The sequence below is a fragment of the Sphaerodactylus townsendi genome, linkage group LG08 (genome assembly GCF_021028975.2).
Source record: "Sphaerodactylus townsendi isolate TG3544 linkage group LG08, MPM_Stown_v2.3, whole genome shotgun sequence".
NCBI classification, from domain to species: domain Eukaryota; kingdom Metazoa; phylum Chordata; class Lepidosauria; order Squamata; family Sphaerodactylidae; genus Sphaerodactylus; species Sphaerodactylus townsendi.
In genome coordinates, this window is record NC_059432.1 from 7798595 (window position 1) to 7821555 (window position 22961).

At 51.5% G+C, this 22961-nt stretch overlaps 1 protein-coding gene across 6 annotated transcripts in view; it reads left to right on the forward strand.

Moving 5' to 3' along the window:
• The window catches only part of NFKB2 (nuclear factor kappa B subunit 2), an 86602-nt gene that overhangs the window by 51499 nt on the left and 12142 nt on the right, over nt 1-22961 (forward strand). For 4 of the 6 annotated variants that reach the window (XR_007245208.1, XM_048504879.1, XM_048504883.1 and 1 more), the window contains 8 exons: nt 8673-8751; nt 8922-8962; nt 9091-9189; nt 12119-12270; nt 14424-14530; nt 15565-15723; nt 19138-19242; nt 19821-19906. Coding sequence is in view for 5 of the 6 variants with exons in the window: in XM_048504879.1 (XP_048360836.1) it covers nt 8673-8751; nt 8922-8962; nt 9091-9189; nt 12119-12270; nt 14424-14530; nt 15565-15723; nt 19138-19242; nt 19821-19906 (828 nt within the window). In the remaining variant the exon portion in view is untranslated. Of the gene's footprint in view, nt 1-7543; nt 8100-8134; nt 8477-8672; nt 8752-8921; nt 8963-9090; nt 9190-12118; nt 12271-14423; nt 14531-15564; nt 15724-19137; nt 19243-19820; nt 19907-22961 lie in introns of those variants that run through there. The other 2 variants (XM_048504881.1, XM_048504884.1) reach the window with 2 other exon arrangements.

Consider the following 22961-nt stretch of genomic DNA (forward strand, 5'->3'; position numbering starts at 1 on the left):
TTCCAGGCGGCCACGGAGGAAGACTGGAGAGCCGGAGTCCTGGCTGGTGGTGGGCGGTTCCTGAACTGGTTCTGCTTCTCCCTCTCTGCTTAGGTGGACCATGCAAAAGTGCTGCATTACATTGGAGCGGGCGTGGCCTTCCCTGCCAGCATGCTGTTCTTACTCCTTCAGTCGGTTCTGACTTACCGCATGGCAGAATCCAGGGGTCGCTACTGGGTGCGTCACCTGCGCAGTGTCCTTGCCGCCCTGGCCTTCATCACCCTCATCTTCAGTATCCTTTCCATAGCAGTATAATTGGGGTGTCCTGTGGTGTTTCCTGCTCCCTCTGTAGTCTGGCATGTTGGGGAAACTGTGAGGAGGCTGCAGCTTTAAAGGGCTTTTTTCCTACTTCACCTGCCAAGATGTGGTGGGCATTGCCAATGAGACCCTGATATGATAACTCTCAGTCACAAAAGGCACTTGCAGATTTGTCAGGGTAGCAAGGAGGTTTTAACCCTCACCCCAGGGCTATTTCTCAGTCTGACAGACCGATCGCCCAGGTTGGGGGGAGTCTTGGAAGGGCAAAGGGGCAGAATGTCAGGAGGAGGAAACTCTCGAACGTGGAAATAGCAGAGACCGGGGAGGGAAAGTCCCAAAGCAGTTTTATTTCCTACAACCAGCTTCCATTAGAGGTAACAAAGAAAGCTTAATCTAATCTCTCCGCCAATCTTAGATCCAGCGATTACGCTAGTCTCTTCAATCCCATTCGAGTTGAGCCTCATCGAAATGCTCGGTTTCAGCCATTAGTGTATAACATTTGCACTACAGAGCTTCCAGAAACCTGGGAACGTTCACACCTTCCCACAGGAGGGCTGGCGCCAGGGAATTGCCAGGAAGGGGAGAGGGAAACAGGAAAACATTTACAGGAAACATTTGCAATTCCCACACAGCAAGACATCTAAGCACTGACAGGCATGGACCTGACATTCTGCCCCCCTTAAGACCTCCCCCCCACCTGGGCGATCGGGGTAGGCCCGGTGGAACGCCTTCACCAAGCGAGGGGCCTAAACATGTTCGGAGTCGACCCACTCGTTATCCCCAGCCAGGAAATGAGTCCATGCGGTCAAATACTGTAGCTGGCCCCGGTGCACCCGGGAGTCTAAAACTTCCTCCACCTCCTGGTATGGCTCCCCCCGCACCATCATCAGAACCGGCACGGCTGGCTGAGGGTGCCAATCATCTGGCGGATGCACCTTTTTGAGGATGTCTTGCTGTGTGGGAATTGCAAATGTTTCCTGTAAATGCTTTCCTGTTTCCCTCTCCCCTTCCTGGCAATTCCCTGGCGCCAGCCCTCCTGTGGGAAGGTGTGAACGTTCCCAGGTTTCTGGAAGCTCTGTAGTGCAAATGTTATACACTTTGTGAAACACATTTGGTGGGAATCGAATGGGGTGGGGGGATTGAAGGATATAATCGCTGGATCTAAGTGGGAGAGCTTAGATTCAGCTTTCTTTGTTACTCTACGCGTTGTAGAAATAAACTGCTTTAGGACTTTCCTACGGTCTCTGTTATTTCCACGTTCGAGAGCCTGACAGGTCTAGATCCCCCCTCTCCCTCCACAAGCAGCTGCTAGCCCCAGGACAGGGGAACCAGGGGAGAGGGGCGATGGCAGGAGAAGAGGCAGTGAACGGGTGACTGCCAGGCTCACTGCTGTTGCTCTTGGCCCTTGGAGCTGGCGGCTGCACAAGACCCTCCCCCGAGGACTCTCCTGTGACCTTTCTTCACCACGGCCAGGTTTTGGAAAGTTCTGCCAAAGTGGACGGTAATGATTAAAACTGTTGAGCGGCCATGACGTGCTCAGCTTGGCCTTTCTTGAAGCTCTGGAGTGATCATCCAGTGCCTTTGGGAATCTGAAAGCCCGGTGGTTCATGCTGTGTGATCTATTCCATATGGGAGAATGGCTCTGGGCTGGAGACGGAACCACTCTGCCCTCAGGGTCTTTCCCTGTAGCGTGACCTGGTGGCATGGGGTCAATGGAAAGGGTGTGTGGTTCAGTTATGACCTTTGCCCAATTGCCCTTCCATTGGATGAGTGACCTGGTGGGCAGGCCTGAGTGCACCTCCTGCCTTGTAAAGCTGCTGTGCTATTTACTTGGTTTTTCTGGTTCAGCACCTACCCAGGAATAAATGACTCAGTGAGCCGGAGGGGGGAGGGGGGAGGCACAGAGATGCTCTGCACGTGTGAGGCAAGGAAGGCATATACTTCCCTGGGTATTTCGGATAGATAAAATGTGTTGTCTGCCTCTGAGAAGGGTGCTTGACAGATTCTGCAAGAAAAATGGTCTCTGCGTAGGATTAGGACCTGGTGTTTCAATTTTCAGTCTTCTTTTTGGGTTAATGGCATATTTCACCTGCCACTCACATACTTATGGTTATCAGTGTGTGTTGTGAGCAAGGAAAAAAAGGTTAGGAGACCAGGTGAATTCAGATTGTCCAGGATGATTGAGGGATTGGAGCACCTTCCTTTTGAGGAGAGGCTGCAGCGTTTGGGACTATTTAGTTTGGAGAGGAGACGGCTGAGGGGGGATATGATTGAAATCTATAAAATTATGCAAGGGGTAGAAAATATTGACAGAGAGATATTTTTCTCTCTTTCTCACAATACTAGAACCAGGGGACATACATTGAAAATGCTGGGGGGAAGAATTAGGACTAGTAAAAGGAAACATTTCTTCACGCAACGTGGGATTGGTGTTTGGAATATGCTGCCACAGGAGGTGGTGATGGCTACTAACCTGGATGACCTAAAAATGGGCTTGGACAGATTTATGCTGCTTGGGGAATGGGGTGGGGGGAATCCACCCTGAAACAGCATCTCTTCCAATGTTGTTTAAACTAGAGAGCCCAGATTCTCCCTTTAAGGTGGATTTAAAAGGAGAATCTGGGCTCTCTAGGAAAATCTGGGCTGTCTAGTTTAAACAACTTTGAAAAGTGGTGCTGTTTCAGGGTGGATTTCCCCCCCCCCCACCCCCTACCCCAAACAGCATCACTTACAACATTGTTTAGACAAGGGAGCCCAGAGACTCCCTTTAAGGTGGATTTAAAATGAGAATCTGGACTTTCTAGTCTAAACAACATTAAAAGTGATGCTGTGATGCTGTTTCAGGGTGGATCCCCCTCCCAAAAAACCCAGCATCACTTTCATTGTTGTTTAAACTTGGGATCCCTGGGTGTATTCAGATTTGTGAGTTGGGGCATGTTCTATAATGTGATGGTGACTTTGAGATGACCTGGTTCAAAAAAAATCGTTCTTCTGTTGTGGGGGGGCTGCCCATATTGCCCCCCCCCCCCGGAAAACTCAGATTTTGCCCTGGGCTACATTTTCCAAAGCTACACCTCTGGGTGCTTGGGAGCAGCAGCAGGCCCTTGCTTTCACCTCCTGCCTGTGAGCTCCCAATGGCACCTGGTGGGCCACTGCGAGTAGCAGAGAGCTGGACTAGATGGACTCTGGTCTGATCCAGCAGGCTCCTTCTTATGTTCTTAATGCTGGACCTGCATGGAATGTGGGAGTGGCTGAGTACAGTCTTTTCAGGCAGCCTAGATGGGGACAATTGTTTCAAAAGGCAAATATTGTACATAAGAACAAGCCTGCTGGACCAGATCCACAGTCCACCTAGTACATCAGAGTACATCAGGCAGCCTGCATTCACACCTGCAGCCATTCTTGTTAGCTGGCCGTCAGCTGCCTGTTCATTCTGTGTGACAGAACTGGGGAACCCCAGGAACCAGAAGCCGGACTGCGTCAGTGGAAAGGATCGCTTTGTGGAACTGACCAAGTGTACCTCTGCCAGGCTGCTTGGGGCACTTCACAAGCGGTGGTGGCAGAATCCCCCCCCCCCCCCCCAATATTATTGCATGGCTTGCTGCTCCTCTTGATCGAGTCTTTTCACAGTTTCATGCCTTGACTCTTGTGCCCCCATGTGGCGTGTTTTTCAACCAGGAGAGCTTCGTACTTCAGCACCTGGCTGCCCTCTGTGAATGGATGTTCATCATCAACGTCCTTGTCTTCTACGGCACCTTCACTGCTGAATTTGGAGCCATCTCCACAGATACCTTTCTGGTTCTTCTGAGAGACAGGCGGACTTCTAAAAGCTACAGCGCGGACAGCAGCACACCAAACATGTCTCATGTCCCCAGCCATTTGGAGAATCTAGCCATGATGTGAGACGTGGGTTTCTCATCCCCACAAGAATGAGCTGAGGATGTTTAACATGACCAAAAAGAAATATGGTTACAAGTCAGATCATAACATGTATTTATTTGGTATATGTACTGTTCTAGTGAAGACCTGGCCACTAAAGACTTGGCTGCACCTTGATGCTGCTAGTGGCCTTAACCGAGCGGGATTTTCTTCCCCATTCTTCAAAGATTCTCCAGCCATGTAAAACACAGGAGGGGCGGAGCAAATTATCTTTTGTGTTTGGATGAGAGCAAGAGTTCTGATCCTGGGGTTCTTCAGGGGCAGCACGCATTTTGTGATCTTTGTCAACCCCAATTAGGTGATCTAAAGTACCTGTGCTGAGAAAAGATCTATACTGTGCACCCTGTACCTAGTTGAGAAAAAAAATCCCCATCAAGGACCAAAGAGAGCTATATTGGAAGATCCATGGCAGATCTGGGCTTTTGCCATGACCAAAAATGAGCTCTTACCCTCTCCTGGGACATTTGGACAAAGACAATCACCAAATCTGAGCTACTCCTACAAAAAGAATCTGCCTTTTCCTCCAAGAAGAGGACTCCCTTTCACGAGTGGCCTTCATTTCTTAGGGACCAAAAGTACTTGCTAAGTAACTTTTATCTAATGCCACCTTGGGCCAGTTCTGTTTACTCAAGTGTTGTTCCCCCTCCAGTATAAACTTGCAGAAAGCAGTATTCAAGGAACTTTTTATATCCACTCAAGTTGGAAAAGTCAGGTTCCTCTAACATGTTTCCCTGAAAAACACATAAGCTGAGCCTTAGACTTGAGGGAAGTTATCATTTGAGGTCACTGCCGTTAAGCTCGCCAGATTTCATTCATTCGTACTGTGTGACCATTCCTGCAAGACTGTCTGTTTCACTGTCACAGTGTGCATCTCCCAACGGAAGGCTCTGCAAACGGGAAACAGCCTCCAGGACAGCAGTGTGGAATTTGGGCTCTGACTTGAAATTGGGTGTCTTCAGCCCTGGACGTGGGTGTCAGAGCTCCACCAAATGTGGAACAGCCTGGCTGCTTTCCCCTAGAACAGTGATGGCAAACCAAGTGCCGGGGCGGAGCGAGGGGAAACTGCCCGGGGCACATATGCGCCCTGTGCCCCTGCCACACCCCGTCCGCCTCGCCATGCCCTGGAACTCCCCCAGAATGCCCCCGGAACGTAATCGCCATGTCCCCACAGGGGCGTGCGCTGGGTGCATTGCGCACACGCCCCTTGGCGCTGTGCCACTGCTGAGTGTCCAAACTGGGGGGATGGCACACGTGCCCACAGAGAGGGCTCTGAATGCCCCATAGGTTCGCCACCACTGCCTCAGAACCTCCAGCCTCACAGCCCTGCAGCTCTTCAGTTCTAAGGCTTGTTCCCAAAGCTCAGTGAAGAGGAGCCCTGTGGTCCCAGCAGCAGGCGTCTTGGTAGGCAAGATGCCCTGGGAAAAGCTGCACCTTCCGGGACTTGGCGCTGGCAACAGCCGATGCCTTCAAAGACCATGTCAGGGCCCTTCCTCCTGGTTTCCTTTCAGCTCCAAAGAACTTAAAGCACTTTCAAAACCGTAAGAAATTCAGGATAACCACGGGTAAATCTCTCTTGTTTTTATTACCAGAACAGAGGTAGGAGAGATTGCAGGCTTAGACTGCCTTTTCCCAAGGAAGCCACGCAGTTCTGGGCCCTCACTCGCCTTGTTTCCCCCCTTACTAAAGTGTCCTTAACATGCTTGACAACGAGAGTTTGCTGAGATGGTTTCAGAAGTCTGTGCCTTTCGTTCTTGCGTTGACTGTATCTTCTGTGGATATTCAGTAGTGCCTGAATGTTCACAGTGTCTTCTCTGCATGGATTCTAAACATGGGAATTGTGAGGGGGGAGCCAACAATGTGTACATTTTTTGAAGCCCATAATAGGCTTTCCAGAAGTTGGTCGGGCAGAAGGGGACTTGTGGGTCAGTTGTGTGGCAGTGATGGTGTGGGGTTCTCACCACTGAGTTGGTGGACCTTCTCCTAAAATGTGTGTGTATGGGGGACATTGCCCCCCCTCCCCCAGCTGCTCCAGCAATGGGAGAACCACAACTGCCTCATAAAGGCCAGTGTGAGTGTGCAGTTTTCTCTGTACAGGCACGCACTTGTTTTTAGAATGACTCGGGGCACACAGAGATTCAAGCAGTATAATATTTTAGGACCAAAGTCCAACAATAGTTCTCATGTGTTGAGTTGTTCTGGATGGATCCCTCCCTGTTAGACATTGATGCCAACCTTGTGCTCCTGCATCACGAGTGGTGGGAGGCTTGCTGCTGTTAAGTCAGAGGAAGTATTTGGTTTAGCCTACCAAAGCACACACTGTCCAAAGCAAGAGAAAAGGAGCAGAACCGGGGAAAGCCATCAGTGTGGCATCGCTTTGGGGTGCGAAGCAAGCCTTGATGTTGGTCACAGAGCAGTACTGGAGGGGTGGGGGGTGGGGGTGATGACCCTGACCAGCAGTGGTGTCGTCACAGTCTAACATGTAACCACACCTGCCCTCTGGACTGTTGAATAAGGAGACTCTCTGTATTTATTCAGATGATTTCTTTATTATGCAACAGCATTCCCAAAGTGCTGCTCACTCGCTGAGGTGCAGCAATCTGAATATTTTATACATAATACATAAAATGAACATGCAATAACGAAAACATATTTGTGGCGTGCTTTATGCATCTGTCTTATCCCTGGGTCTCTTGGGGGCCACCATCACCTATTTCAGGAGAAGTAGGGGGAAATCTCAGATATTATCCTGTTAAATACGCCCCCCCCCCCCCCGCCAAAAATAAATCCTGGCTCATTTCCCCGGGAGAGGGGGAGAGAGTTGCGAGGAGGGGCAGGCAGAATTGCATTTGTAGCTGTCCTCTGCCCTGAGATTTGTTTTCAGAACTGGGGAGTCGCAATAGCGGGTGTCCTGCTGAGCGCCCCCCACGGGGTCCCGGCGGCAGCACCGCAGGCAGCCCCCCCCCCCGCCCCCCGCCCCCCGCCAGAGCTAGGCAAAAACTCATCCAAGAACTACCCCAAGCCTCTCAGGGCTGGGAAGATTTGGGACGGGAGGGGGCGCTGTGGGAGGGCCTCTCCCTTCGCACATATGGAGCCAGCAAGAAGCGGGGCGGGGGCGGGGGCGGGGGGGCGGCTTGTCCTGGGCTTGTAGGGAGGAGGTTCTGGGTGTTTGATCCCTGGCTTTCGTTGTGAACCGCCCTGAAAAAATGAAGACGTCATCGTCGTGAAACGGATCTGACGGACCGGTGGGGGGGGGGGGTCACAGCCCAGTCAGGCCGCGCTGAAACCCCATGGGGGGGGGGGGGGGCGGGGGGCGCACCCTTTACATGCGTGTGAACACCGCAGTTTGGAGGCCCAGCATTGAGGCCGCTTCTTCACAAGCACGGCCAGGCTGAAACCCGCGGGCGGGGGGGGGCGTTGATGGGCGGTGCCCCCCCCCTTCCGTAGAGCCCCAACGGCCCCTGACTCGGGTGGGGGTTTCCCAGGCGGGTGACGTGATGGGGCCTGGGGGTTTCCCTCGAGGGGGGAGGGCCGATTTCAGCGGGAGTCCCCCCCTCTCACGCGCCAGTCTGGAGTGGGGCTGGCCTTCCGGGAGGTTGGCAACCCGAGACAGGCGGCGTGTACACCCCCCTCCCGCTGGGCCGAGCAGCGGTTGCCGTGGAGACGCTTGGGGCGCCCCGCCCGCTCGGCAAACGCCACGTGGGCGGGGCGGGGCCTCCTCCGCCCCTCCCCCTCGGGGCTTCCCGGGACTTTCCAGCCGGACTTCCCCGCCCCGCTTCCGCCGCCGCCGCCGCCGCCGTTCTTCCCTGGCGGCCTCCGCCCTTCGCAGGACCGGGCCGGCCATGGAGTGCGACCCGCTCCCGCCCGTGAGTCGCCCCGCGGGGCCTGCCCAGGAAAGGGGGTCGCCCGCCCCCTCCCCGAACCAGGCCGCCGCCGCCGCCGCCGCCTCGCCGGGGCTGGATGGGGGGGGGGAGAGGCGGCGCGGGGAGGGGTCTGCGTGGGACGGACAGACTCCGCCTCCCCTCAGGGAAGCCCGAGACCCCTCGCGAGCCCCCTTAAGGGGAGGCGGGGGGGGGCTGTGGACATTTCCCCCCCCCCCCCCCCGGTTGCATCGCACGGGGCTGCTGTCTTGTGGGATGGCTTTTATCGCTGCCCCGCTCTTCCTTCCCAGGCGGCCCCGGACCCTCGCCTGGCCGGGGTGGGGGGCGGCTGCCTGCCCGGGTCAGGACAAAACCAGCCCATGGTGAGCTAAGTCGAAAACATCTCTTGAAAAACAAAGTTGTCCCATTTCTAGCTGCATCAGTCATAGCGGCCCCAGACCCTTCAAACCCCCACCCCCCAAGGGCTACTTTTATTGGGGGGGGGGGTTGTTTTCTTTTCCAACACGGTGTGATCATAACATAAGCAACTATTTCTTTCTTCCTTCTCATCCCGAGCAGTGCTTAGATGGAATCGACTACGATGATTTCCAATTTGCCCATCACATGATGGACCAGAAAGAACTGCTCATGGAGACAGGTAAGGAGCACGTAAGGGACTTCGGTCAGGAAGACACTGCAAAGAGGAGGGGAGGCAGACACTTCATGGTGTGTTTTGTCCTGTCAGTGTAGTGTTGCTTAACTGGACCATGTGTGAAAAACTGGCCTCAATCAGAATTTAATCTCTCATTCTTCTTTTTAAATCCTCAGTTGAAGGCCCATTTCTCACCATAGTAGAGCAACCAAAGCAGGTAAGAATGTCCTGGTTTATAGCAAAGTGGGTGTGCCAGCCACGTTCTGTCAGAGGTGATTTTGATGCCATTGTGTGGGTCCCTTTGATAGGATGTGTTTGTCTGATTTTTGTTTTCTGCACCTGCAGCGAGGTTTCCGGTTCCGCTATGGCTGTGAAGGTCCCTCACATGGTGGGTTGCCGGGAGCATCTAGTGAGAAGGGGCACAAGACCTACCCCACGGTCAAAGTAAGCACCAGTCTGCCTAGACAAGGGTTTGTCGATTGAAAGGGGGGGGGCTCTGAGCTTTATAATAGTTTTAAAATATTTCCCATCCCCCTTAATATTACAGACAAGTGGATTGTCCAGTTAGGATAATGTTGCTGACTGTTATAATCTGTCTTGCAAAAAGAAAAAAACAAAATTGTAACTTAATTGGCTAGTGGCGTAACTTAATTGGCTAGTGGTTTAGGGCAGGTGCATTCTAATCTGGAAGAACCGGGTTTGATTCCCTGCTCTGCCGCCTGAGCTGTGGAGGCTTATCTGGGGAATTCAGATTAGCCTGTGCACTCCCACACACGCCAGCTGGGTGACCTTGGGCTAGTCACAGCTTCTCGGAGCTCTCTCAGCCCCACCTACCTCACAGGGTGCTTGTTGTGAGGGGGGAAGGGCAAGGAGATTGTCAGCCCCTTTGAGTCTCCTACAGGAGAGAAAGGGGGGATAGAAATCCAAACTCTTCTTCTTCTACCCGCTGGACCATCTTTGTTTTAGAAGGGTCCATTTGGGTCCCAGTGTTATTCCAGGACCCAAATGGAGCGTTCTAAAACAAGGACAATCCAACATGTGGCCAGATAAGTTACAATTTTGTTTTTTTCTTTTGGTGAGACAGAACATGGCTTTCTGAAATTTTATGAACTACATAATGTATTGGTAAAGTATTTCACTGGTTCTTGCTTAGCCTCAGATATGTTAGGATGCACTAACTAACATGATACCTTTATTCTGATTGGTATTTGCTTTGGAATGGTTCAGTAAAAATCAGTTTGTGTTTCATAGATAACAGCAAAGGTTTTGACTGCGGATCATGATAAAACTATGTTTGATTTAAAAATAAATGGGTGTGCCACAATATCTGATTGTTTTGATGCACACTGGACAAGATGCTTCTGTTACAGTTGAATATGGAAAAACAGAATGGTTTCCAGTTGGCAAAGGTGTCAGACAGGGATGTGTTTTATCTCCCTGTCTTTTCAATCTGTATGCAGAAGGTATCATAAGGAAAGATGGATTAGATTTAGATGAAGGTTGAGCGAAAATTGGTGGAGGGAACATTAAGAATTTGAAATACGCAGATGACTCCCCATTACTGGCAGAAAATAGTGAAGAGTTGAAGCCACTACTGCTGAAGGTTTAACTAGAACAGGGGTGTCCAACTCTGGCACCCCAGATGTTCATGGACTACAATTCCCATCAGCCCCTGTCAGCATGGCCATTTGATGGGACTGATGGGAATCATAGTCCATGAACATCTGGGGTGCCAGAGTTGGACACCCCTGAACTAGAAAGGGCCAAAGCAGAATTACTGCAGAACATCAAGAAGATCAACGTAATGGCCACCGGGGAGCTACTTAAGGCTGGCGAGCAAAAGGGAGACCACAGCTGAGAAACCAGATGGCGGCTGAGACTGGGAAGGGCAGCCAGGAAGGGGCTAACAAACAGCTGGAGGCTGTAAGGATGTGTTCCTGGGTGCCAAGACCAGGGTCATTCCTGCCATCGTCTTCCCTGTGTGGCTGTGGAGGGTGTGAAAGTTGGACAGTTAAGAAAGCTGATGCCTTTGAAATGTGGTGCTGGGGGTGGGGGAGTCTGATGAATAGCCTAATGGGCTGCCCCCAAACCGCCAACCAGTACGCTCTGGATCAAAATCAGCCTGTACTCTCCCCAGAAGCTGCAATGACCTGAGGCTGTTGTATTTTGGTCACATCATGACATTAAGACAAGAGTCACTGGGAAAGAGGATGATGCTGGGGAAAGTGGAAGGCAGAAGGAAAAGAGGAGATGGGTTGATTGCAGGAGAGAAAGGGGGGATATAAATCCAAACTCTTCTTCTTCTTCTTCAACGAGGGGAGTGACGGTGGCCTCAGTTGATGGGAAGTTTGGGGGGTCATTAATTCATAGGGTCACTGTATGTTGGAGGTGACGAAATGGCTCTGAACAGAGGCCTACTTGGGATGTTCAAGCTCCTCGCTGAGTTGGTTTAGCCCAGAATATGCAGCTGACCAAGGATCAAAAGGTCCTGTAGAAAATTGAAAGTTGTCCATTTGACTGGGATCAGAACCTCTGCCAAGGGGTCCCAGGGGCCCAGAGCCCAGGAGGCTTGAAATACAGGCAGAGAAAAGCAAGCCTTTGGCAAAGGGAAAATGAGGCTAGCCTAACAGACTTGAAGAGGCAGGGAATTGAGGCATGGACAGGCTCATCAGAGAGAACACAGCATGTTCAGGAGCAGTGGTGGGCTTCAAGGGAACAGAGAACAGAGTGCTGGAAGTTGGATAGGATGCTTGCCAAGCAAGTACCTGAGGCAATACAGGCGCGGGGGTGGGGGAACTGAGGTAAAAAGAGTCGTGGGATGGGAGGAGCTCCACACAGGACCCCACCCAGTCTGATTGGAGAATCCTGGGGGGCTGGGGGCGTTGAGCAGTGGAGATCGAGTTACTGCAACTGAAGTCTGGCTGGAGACATTTAGCCCTGTTGTTGGGGCTGTGCTGGTAAAAGAGCAGCAAGGCCCTGGACGGAGGGTGAAGGATGAATGAATCTGCTGCAGATCACGTGGCAGGTTTCTAGCTTGACAGTGGAGGTGGGAAATGAAGGTGTTAGTCTACTGTGGGCTTTTTGGGCACAATAACAATTTCTTTAGAAACGAGTGGGTATGAGTGTGCTGGGGTCCTAGGAACCTGTAGGACCTCCGCGTGTGAACCAAATGTTTATATTTTTATTCTTGTACTGGATGGCGGGTTTCTCCCCAAATTATCCAAAGTGGCTTGAAAATGCCTTGATAATTTGGTGGGGTGGGGGAGTGGGATAAGATGTTGAAGGTAATTCTTAGGGGGCTGAAAGATCTTCCTGGGACGACAGTTTTCTTTTCCTACCAGCGGGTAACATTTGGATCCCTTTTCTTTGGCAGATCTCTAATTTCGTTGGTCAGGCTAGGATAGAAGTGGACCTTGTGACTCACACAGACCCGCCTCAGGTGCACGCCCACAGCTTGGTAGGGAAGCAGTGCAATGAAGTTGGGAACTGCCTTGTGACGGTGGGCCCGAAGGACATGACTGCACAGTACGTATTGGGAGGAGGGGTGGAGCTCAGTTAAGACTAATTTCCTATTTGTGTGTGACTTTTTGTGAATTGGCTTGAGCCAGTGGACTCCAGTGCCTTTGCAGTAGCTCCATCGAGCAGGGGGTCTTTGCTGGGGTCTTTGACCCCTTAGGAAACTTTGGGGCTCCATACTGATAACATCCCATTTGTGCTGTTCTTTACACAAGGCAGAGTTTATCTTTTTGGTGGGGAACTCTGTAACTCAGCTGCAAGAAATAGTAGAATCTCTTACCAAATGACTAGAAGGCCTGGCATACAGGTTGCCCGCTTGAGCTCCTCAGTCACCTCTCAGTAGCCAGTGCTTTGCGGGACCCTGATAAGGCTGCCTCTGAGCAAGCACAAAGGACGGAGCTTCCAGTTATTTTAGCTTTCCCTGTGAGTATGTCGTTTAGCATGTAAGAGTAGTCTGAGTGTGTAAGTGAGATTTCAGTCACAGTCTGCTTTCTTAAGACATGAAAGAGCTTCATCGTAACATATTAAACTGGATCACCTGTGTAGAAGAGAGTCAGGAAGAGATAGTGATCTAAAGAAGTATAAAGTGAAAACATCTAGCCAGCTTAGTCGCCTTCAGGTGGAGCAAACCCATCCCTTCCACTCCATTTGTGCACCTCAGAGAAGGGTTTTCATGTGTCCAAGCTGAGCTGTCCTTCTCATCTCTCCTGTGCTTCAGTTCACCTTTGCTTCTCACTCCACTCCAATTGCGAACAGAGGAAGGCTTCACGCCTTAATCCTTCTGCCTGCAGAGATAAAATCTTCCCTCTCACAGTCCCAACTCCAGATATGATGCCCCTGTGGGCCTCTGTGCTCATAGCTCTGCGCTTAATCGTGCGCATCAGCCAGGTTGCCTTTGGCAGCTCTAGGCTGGACCCAGTTCCTGTTTCTCATGACTCTTGGGAAAATAAAGTTTGCCTTGGGTTTAGGAACTCCCAATCATAACAGTATTAAAGGACTCCTGCACATGTGAGCAGAATGTAGGTTATGTCATTTGTTGTACACTGGTTGTGTATGCAGAGGGTGTTGTATTTTGTGCCAGGGGAGCAGTTCTCCATAACACAGCTGGGTGTTGGGAGCTGTACTGTTGCTCATGGAAAGGCCAGAATCTTCCTGCTTTAGAAGCAGCAACTGGTTCCAAGCAAGCTCACCTTGAATCTCTTGTCCATTCTCTGTACGGGGAAGAGTTATGGAAGAATTGGTTGCACAGAGGCTGCTTTTGTAATATCCTTTTGCCGCTGCCAAAACAAGTTTATCATGGAAGACAAAATTTCCCTCTGTTATCCTTTGTTCCCACTGTTACATAGGGAGGCTGAGAAACTGACTTCTGTTATCTGTTTGTGTCTGAGATGAGGTTCAAATTTGGGACTTTGGGTTCACAGTACAGTTATTTTTCATGTTTGTATCTTTAATAAAAACAAATCTTAAGCGCCTAATGCTGGATATGTATGGTTGGTCTTAGCAGGCCAGTGCTGAAGTTCTCAAGAAGTAAACTTCTAGGAGCTGTGACGTTTTGGGATTCTCACTGCCTGACCAAATCAAACTGAAAATCCAGACTTTGCAGAGGAGAATACGCAAACAGCCCGTTTTTCCCACATCCTTGAAGGTGGAATATAGAATATAGAATGTAGGTGGAATATAGAATTCCTGTATTCCATCCTTGTAGGTGGAATATAAAATGTAGGTGGAATATAGAATAAGCAAGAATATTCTGTAGGTTCTGCAGTCCTGGGGTTACACAAAACGGTTGGCTGTAATACTGAAGCAGGGTCCCTGCCTTTTGCTCCTTCCTGTGCTACGTCTGGGGGACCCTGGCCAAACTTCTGCTGCCGCCTTGGCTGCCGCCTCGCACATAGATGGCCTCCAGCCACGTGATCTTGCTGCAGTAGCCTCGTTTTCCGGTGGCTTCCGTGTAGGTCTGTGAACTTCTCATATACTTTTGTCAGGGCAAGGGAAAGTGAACAGGAAGCTAGTCCAGAGTGCATGGCCCTTCAGCACACATGCTGTTGTCTTCCATAGTTGGTTTTCTTGGATGTATTGGCTTGTGGCTGTGGAGAGGTAGCTACCCAGCCTGGTGCTTTGTGGCTTGTGTTTGAATGCTGCGCATGGGTGTTCTTTTTCAGATTCAATAACCTGGGTGTTCTTCATGTGACGAAGAAAAACATGATGGAGATAATCAAGGAAAAACTGAAGGACCAAAAGATTCGGAACAGAGCACAGCCTCTGACAGGTAGCCTGGAGCTGGGTGGGGGTGGGGAGGTTTGTAGGAGAGAGAACGGGACAAGGGGGGAGGGTTTTGGCTGGAGCTGATCCTGAAGACTTTGCATCTGCCCCACCCAAATATTTGATGAGTTACTTAACAGCATAAACAGGATTGTAACACTTAAACTTCCAGGTGGGCTTCAAATCAAGGATACCTGGTGGTAGATAAGTTAGAGGGAGGAGAGGAGTAGGAAGAAGGAAGAAAGCAGGTGAATGGAAAAGCAGAACATACAAGGTCTTGGAGCATGTGCAAAGTCTCATTTTCTTGCTGCTTCATAAGCTTATTCCCTAAAATAAGTAGGATCTTCTGGCCATATTCTGTGGGTGGTCACTGTTAAAATGGAGGGCCAGTGAAGACAAGTTGGAAGACTTTCCCATTTGTGTCTGACCCCCATGAGTGGACATGGATGACAAAATGTGATCTAGTGCTGCCTTGTGCTTTGGGGGAAATACGTGGGATAAATGCTGCACTCGATCAGTGCAAGGCTTGGTCAAAACACAGTGTCTCATGTTGGCGGTGCATTTTGAGCATTGCGCGCCCCGGCACCTGGCCTCACCCACAGACCAAGCTGGCAGCCTTAAGAAAGTCCCGTTCTTGTGGCCTCACTCCCTCCATAGGTTGTGAAAAAAAATGTGCACTATCATTTTGAAATCTTAACAAGACTAAATTCCTGGCCAGCAGTTTGTTCAAGGCTCAGCCAGGAAGGGTTTCCCCTCCTTGGCCAGAAGGGGAAGATGATGATTAAATATGGAGTCACGTCCTCTGTGGCTCTCGAGCAGAGATGGCGTGGCTCGGAGCGGCTGGGCCACATGTTCCTTTGTGTGGAGTCATCTGTGTGTCTGGGTTTTCAGATGCCTCAGTGCCCACTCTGTTGCCACATACTCTGAATGCAACACCCAGCGGCTGTGGAGGAGGGCACCCGGTGATGTGTGTGCAGGACATCTCCCCCCCCCCCCGGCGAGTTGCCTTTCCTCACTATATTCTGGTGTCCGCTTTGGCAGAATCAGAGCTAGCGGCCATTGAGCAGGAGGCGAAGGAGCTGAAGAAAACGATGGACCTCAGCATCGTCCGCTTGCGCTTCAGCGCCTACCTTCGTGACAGCAGCGGAGGCTTCACTCTCGCCTTGACCCCGGTGATTTCAGACCCAATTCACGACAGCAGTGAGTGTCATGCGTGGTCAGCAGAAAATGGCCGGGCAGTCGAGCTCCTGTTTGCTGCTCAGGGTTTCATCTTCCCCCCTTTTCCAAGAAACGTTGGTCTGTGACTCTAGAAACCAAACCTCACCATTCAGCTGAAACGGTTTGGGGCGGGGGAGGGCGATGGGAGTCCCTGCCTCTTCTGAGCTTGACAGACAACCTCCTGGCTGACACCTCCCCAGGGTGACCCAGTGCAGCACAGAGCGACCGTGCAGGTGCCCGGACTGCGGGGGCTGGGGGAGCAGAAGGTGTGGCAGGACAATGCAGCAGGGAAGGATCTGTTCTCAGTTGAGGCGGGGGGAGGGGTCGGGTCAGAGAGGCTGAGGCTGGGGCTGTGAGCACTTGCCTGAAGGCACTGCTGGGATGAATGAGGGCCGCTAAACTGAAGCTTAATCCTGTTAAAAAACAGAGTTGCTGCTGTTTGGGGAAAGATCTGCCCTGGGCGTGGGCTGTCCCTTGTTTTGGACAGGGTTGCTGTCCCTCTAATGGAACAGATTTGTAGCTGGGAGGTGCTCCTGGTGGATAAACAGGTGGCAGTGGTGCTTGGGTGCACTTTTCACAAGCTCCAGCTGCAGCTGTTCTTGGGCAGAAAATATCTTTCTGCCTGTTGTGCGTGCCCTGGTAGCATCTAGATGGGATGACTGCAGTATGCTGCATATGGGGCTGCCATTGGAGACTGTCTAGAACAGTGGTTCTCAACCTTCCTAATGCTGCAACCCTTTAATACAGTTCCTTGTGTTGTGGTGACCCCCAACCCCAACATTTATCCATTTTACAGATGGAGAACACTGATGCAGAGATTCTTAGGTGACCCCTGTGAAAGGGTCGTTCGACCCCCAAAGGGGTCCCGACCCCCAGGTTGAGAACCACTGGTCTAGAAGCAGCAGTAGGTACAGAATTCCCCAGGCCGAGTGTTGACTAGAGTGGGTCTCAGGGACCAGATCGCTCTAGCCGTGTTGCATCTTCACTGGTTTCCATTTTGCTTCCAGACCCAGGTCAAGCCCCATGCAGACTGGGACCTTAAGGACCACCTGCTCCCATATGAACGTCTCGGTATACTCTGGTCATCTGCAATGGCCGGACTGTTGCAATGTGCTCTACGCAGGGCTGCATTTGAGTCTGCTCTGGAGGCTCCAGCTCATCCAGGATGTGTGTGTGGGGGGGAGGTTCTTCTGGGCCCTCCGTGGCGAATGCATATTCAGCCTGTGCTCCTCCAGCTGCACTGGCTTTGTGTGGAGCACTGAATCAGATTCATAGTTCTTGTACCATGGACAAGATGTACAATGTCATAAATGGTCTGGGCCCAGCATACTTGTGGTACAGCCTCTCCTGAGATTGTTCCATTCAGCAAATTCCAAACCACTGGCAGTCCCCAGCCCAAGGGAAAACTGGTGTGCCGCCACCTACTGGTTTGCCGCCACCTAATCTGGAGAACCGGGTTTGTTTCTCCACTCCTGCATTCCTGTTGGGTGACCTTGAGCCAGTCACAGTTCTCTCAGAACTCTCTCAGTCCCACCAACCTCACTGGTCTGTTGTGGGGAGAGGAAGGGAAGGAGTGTGTAAGCCCCCTTGAGTCTCCTTACAGGAGAGAAAGGCGGGGAATAAATCCAAACTCAAATTCTTCTTCTGCTTCTTCTGCTTCTTCTGCTTCTTCTGTTTCTTCTGCTTCTTCTTCTTCTTCTTCTTCTTCTTCTGCTTCTTCTGCTTCTTCTGCTTCTTCTGCTTCTGCTTCTGCTTCTTCTTCTTCTTCTTCTTCTTCTTCTTCTTCTTCTTCTTCTTCTTCTTCTTCTTTTTCTTCTTCTTCTTCCTCTTCCAGAGCCAGGGCCTTTTCAGCTGTGGCCCCAACCTGATGGAACTCTCTGTTTGAGGAGAGCAGGGCCCTGGGGGACCTTATGCAGTTCTGCAGGGCCTGTAAGACAGAATTGTCCCAGCAGGCATATGGTTGAGGCAGCTATGGTTAGCCTTCTAGGCCACCCCTCCAACCTCTATCTATCAACTGATTACTCAGTTCCATTAGGACCCTCTGGTGGTGTCATGATGTGTATTTATTTAATTTTGTACTGAACTGAAATTTAATACACCAGTTGGGTTCTATTATACTTTTTAGATGTTCATTGTTAGATGTTTTCTTATACTTTATTGGATGTTTTGCTAGATGTTTTAAATGTTTTATGAACATTGCGAGCAGCATATTAAATCCGATAAATCACACCTTCAGAAGCCCTACTTCGTTTGCCCCCAAAGCTCAACAGGCGGCAACCCAAGAAAACACTTTCTCGGGTCTCCCTCTACCATCGTCTTTTGCCAGTGGGCAAAAGCATTTTTCCTTTGCCCAGCACGTACCAGTAACCATGAACAGCCCTCTTCCCTGGCTCGGGTGCTGTTTGTTTTTTTATGAATTTCTTATCATTCTAGTTTTTTTAGTTCTCACATTTTTAAAGTTCTAACATCTGTGGGGAGGGGGGAAGGTGGCATAGAAATGTTTTAAATAAAATGAATCAAATCTCCACATGCATGTCCAGCCCTCGGTGTGACTAAGTAGGATTTGGGGTGGGGGGAGTGCTGTGCTTCTGATCCTGAGCAGTTCCTCTTCCACCTCAGGATGCTCAGAATCCTAAACTGATGCTGGGGGGTGGGGGGGCCGCGGCGGGGGGGGCACCACCTCTTACCTGGTTTCCGCTTCTGAGATTCTATAACCTGTCAGATGCTTGAGCAGAGCCACCTCCAGGTGTCCTTTTTTCCCCAGGAAAGCAAGAGTCGGCTTTTTAGTTTCTAATCCAGCAGCTGAAAGCTTGGTTTAATACCAGCAAACTGTTTGGTCCGGTTTTGTTGAAGAGCAAGAGCAGGGCTGTGTTTACGGCCAATAAGTTTTGTTGATGTGGTTCCTCTGTTCTGTCAGCACGGGGTGGCTTCTGTTGTTGGGGCCCAGAGGATCTCCATGCTTGCTTTTAGGGCCCAGGATTAAGGTGCCCCACTGCAAGGGATCATGTCTTGCCCAGAGTGGGTACCCTCTAGGGGATCTCCTCCTGGTTTGCACCCTTTTTCTCATAGTTTGCACCCTTTTACCATCTTTGCTGAGCATTGGAGTACAATAGACTTGAGTTGGGATATGCAAAGCAAAGACTCCCTGCTCCAAAGGCTCACTTTGCGTGGCAGGAGGAAACCGCAGGAATCTCAGACTGTTCCCCAGTCTCTCCAGTGGCATTTGGTAGTGGGGTGTGTGGTGGAAATGACAGATGATGGAGAGATTCCTGAAGCTAGTTCAGCCCCAGCAATAGGGGCAGTTTGCTGTTTCTCTTTTTTATGCATGGCTGTGTACAAGCTCTCCTCTGGCGGAGATCCTGGCATCTCATTGATGGGGCATCTCTTGTTCTGCAGAGTCTCCTGGGGCTTCCAACCTGAAGATCTCCCGGATGGACAAAACGGCCGGCTCAGTACGAGGTGGGGATGAAGTTTACCTGCTGTGTGACAAGGTCCAGAAAGGTAAGGGCTGTCCTGTTCCTCCTGTTGATTTCTTCCCTTTGCTGTCCTGGGAGTGTTGCTGCTTGTACCTTGTAGGTCTGCTCTTGCCTACTGAGGCTGTTCCAAATATGCCCACTTCACCTTTCAGGAGGCTTAAAGATCAGCTCACCTGTCGGATGGATGCCGTCAGTGTGATTTCAGTGGGGCCTGGAAGTCTGCAAGCTGTTTGGAGTTAGTGTAAGGAGGAGGGAAGGCAGGGGCTTTGCTGCTGTAGAGGTTGCGAGACCCAGGCCTGGGAGGAGCCTTGCAAGAAACAAAGCTGCACTGATCCCTTTGATGATTGGTGGAAGTTCCTTGAGAGAAGGAAACGCAAAAAGGAAGGGCAGGAGAAAGGTGCAGTCCTAAAAGGCACAGAGGGATCTAAATTGAGCCAGGGCTAGTGAGGGGAGGAAGAGCAGGGGGCTGCTGGCCTAGTAGGTAGATTGCGGGGGAGGGGAGGGTGGATCTTGAAAAATGGACGGCTCTGCTGGGTCAAAGGTGCCTGCGCTGTGGCGCCAGTCCTGAAATTCTTACAGCGAGTGACTTCCTTCCTTCTCTAGATGATATTGAAATACGGTTTTATGAAGACGACGAGAATGGCTGGCAAGCCTTTGGGGACTTCTCCCCCACAGATGTACACAAACAGGTACAGTGTGTAATGGAGGCCTGAACCAAAGCCCCTTGACAAGCTGTGGGCCCTGAGCTCCAGCACAGGACTTGGACCCAAAGATCCTGGTTCATGATGAGTCTTGTGGTTGTGTGTGATTTATGGTCTGAGGTGTAGCAGTGTGATTTGTACCCACTACTAGAGTGGGGTTGTCTGTTGACAATAATATTCCCTGCACCAAATGGGTTTGGTTTTCCTGGTTGCGGATGTTAAGGGGAAAATGTTTGTTAAATGAATGTATTATTTTGAAGCATTTATACTTTGTATTGTTGAAGGCTTTCACAGCCAGAATCAGTGGGATGTTGTGTTTTTTCCTTGTTTTATGGCTGTGTTCCAGTAGTATTTTCTCCTAATGGTTCACTTGCATCTGTGACTGGCCACAGATGCAGGTGAAACGTCAGGAGAAAATACTACTGGAACACAGCCATAAAACAAGGAAAAAACACAACATCCTATTTATACTCCTCCTCTCCTTTTGGCTCTGTGTAACTGATTAGTAAATAGAGACTTGTTGTTCTGCATCCCTGGCAAGTTCCTGTAAGTGTTCTTGGGGGGTGGGTGGGGGTTATGTTGAGGCCCCAAATGCTCAGCTCTGGGAAACTTGCTGCACTGGTGCTGGCTGGCACCGAGGGCTTCATCTCCTTGCCTGTCTACTGAAGAGATTCGCCCACCTTGTCTGTCTCTTCCACCTATGAAGCTCTGCAGGGGAATGCCTGTCATGTTCAGAGGCAAGAATCGTAGGGATGTTTCTTTCAGAGATACGTGGGCGATTCTCTTATAAGAGAAATTTCTTCCCAAGAGACTTGCCAAGTTTTTCCTTTAATGACCTTTTTGTCAGCATCTTGCAGCAAACAAACTTATTTTGAAAAGCTTCTGACCTGATTTCTGTCAGGACCATGCCTGTCAGTGTCTTGATGTCTTGCTGTGTGTAATTTGCAATTGTTTTCCTGTTTCCCTCTTCCCTTCCTAGCAATCTCCTGGCGCCAGCCCATCTTCAAAGAGATGTGCAAGTTTCCCAGGTTCTTTAAAGCTCTGTTGTAGAAACTGTAGTGGACATTTTGTGTGGGGCAAGACGGGGGGGATTAAAGGATATAAGTCCTGGATCTGAGCTCTCTAGCTCAGATCCTGCTTTACATTGTTACTCTTCGCATCAGCTGGAATAAACTGCTTTTGGACTTTCCTACGGTCTCTGTTATTTCCACGTTCGAGAGTCTGACATTAAACAGGAGCTCCCAGTTTGACCCGCACTTGGATCCAAGGCTGGCAAGGATGGAGCTGCAGGCGGGTCCCCGGCTGGCGAACCTGATGAGGGAATGGGGCGAGTTCCAGACAAGGATGAGATGCCCCACGACCTGGACTCAGGAGATGAGGAGAAGGATGCTTCCGTCCCCGACCAACACGATCCTCACACACGATCCTCACTTGGGTGCCGCGTGAAGCACCAACCGTGAGGAGAGCGTGGGATCGCCCTACTCTTGGGCCCCCTCTCGGCGGCCGTGCGGGGGTCCAAGGCGGCTGGGCAGCATGAGTCCACTTGGCTCACGCAATCCATGGACCAGGAAATTTACTCGGAGTGGGATCCGGCGGCGCAAAGCAAGTGGTCGCGGGTCCAGGTCCAGGCAGGGAGCGTGGGCGGGTCCAGGCAGGGAGCGTGGGCGGCAGGAGCGAGACGAGATGCGGCAGGAGATACACTTCCTTTGATCTGAGATTGCAAATGCCTTAACAGACCAGGTGCTCGGCAGCAGCAGCCGCAGAAGGCCATTGCTTTCACATCCTGCATGTGAGCTCCCAAAGGCACCTGGTGGGCCACTGCGAGTAGCAGAGAGCTGGACTAGATGGACTCTGGTCTGATCCAGCTGGCTTGTTCTTATGTTCTTACGGCACAACATGGAACTCCTCTTGGCCCGCACCAAGGCGGCAGAGCAGGATTGCCAGGATCCACCGCAGCTGCCACCGCCTCCAGTGGGGGGGGCAGCTGGTGTCTGCGCCCCCCAACGACGTGCCGCACGGGCTGCCGGGGCCACCCAGGCTGCAGCCTCCGCGTCGGTGTCGCTGCTTGAAGGCCCGTTTTGACGGGATGATGGAGACGCTACTCTACTTCCTCGTGCAAGTCGAAGCGCATATGGAGAGGTGCGGTGGTGACTATGAGGACGAGATCGAGCAAGTACATGAGGTGGGGGCCCTCCTGGAGGGGGCGGCGGCCGGCTGGTATGTGGGACTTTACAAAGGTCGGGCCCCAGAGTTGCCTTCCTTCCCCAGCTTCATGTTAGCACTGCAGCGGCAGTTCGAGGATCCGTTCGAGGAGGAGAAGGGCTGTGCCAGGTTGCGGCAGATCAGGCAAGGGTCCCGATCTGTGAGTGAGTACATCTCGGAATTCCGCCAGCTAGCCGGGGTGGTCCAGGATTGGCCGGAGCAGGTGATGATCCACTTCTTCCGAGAGAGGCTTCACCCAGAGGTGGCACAATGGGCCATGGTGACTACGGAGCCGACCTCCCTGGCGGGGTGGTACACGCAGGCGGGCGAGGCAGAGGTCCGTCTGCAACCCCCCACCGGCTTCTCCCCGCCCCCGTCGCGGGGCACCTCTCTGGCTCACGATGGCAAGGAGGGAGGGGAATCTCTTTATGCCCGGCGGTGATGGCTGGGACTTTGCCTGAGTTGTGGCGGAGAGGGGCACAAAGCGGCCGTGTGTCCTAGCAAGAAACCTGACCCTCCAGTAGTCCCTGCCAGTGGCGCAACAAAGGCCGGGACGGCTAAGGGTCCAGAGAAAAAGTGCCTGTTAAAGAAAGGTTAAGGACTACAAGTGGAGCCGCGCAAAGTGAGTTCGGCCTCCAAGGAGGCGGGTGGCCCCAAGTCCAGGGAGGAGTTGGCGGGAAACGACAGCAACCTGGCCTGAAGCGTGCCCGATGCCAGGTCCCTTCTAAGGCCGTGGAACTGAGGGTGAGTGGAACCAACGGTCCATTCCTTCTTTCTGTGACTGTGTCAAATCAGACTTTTGGGACTAGTGTTCAGACGCAAGGACTCGTTGACTCGGGGT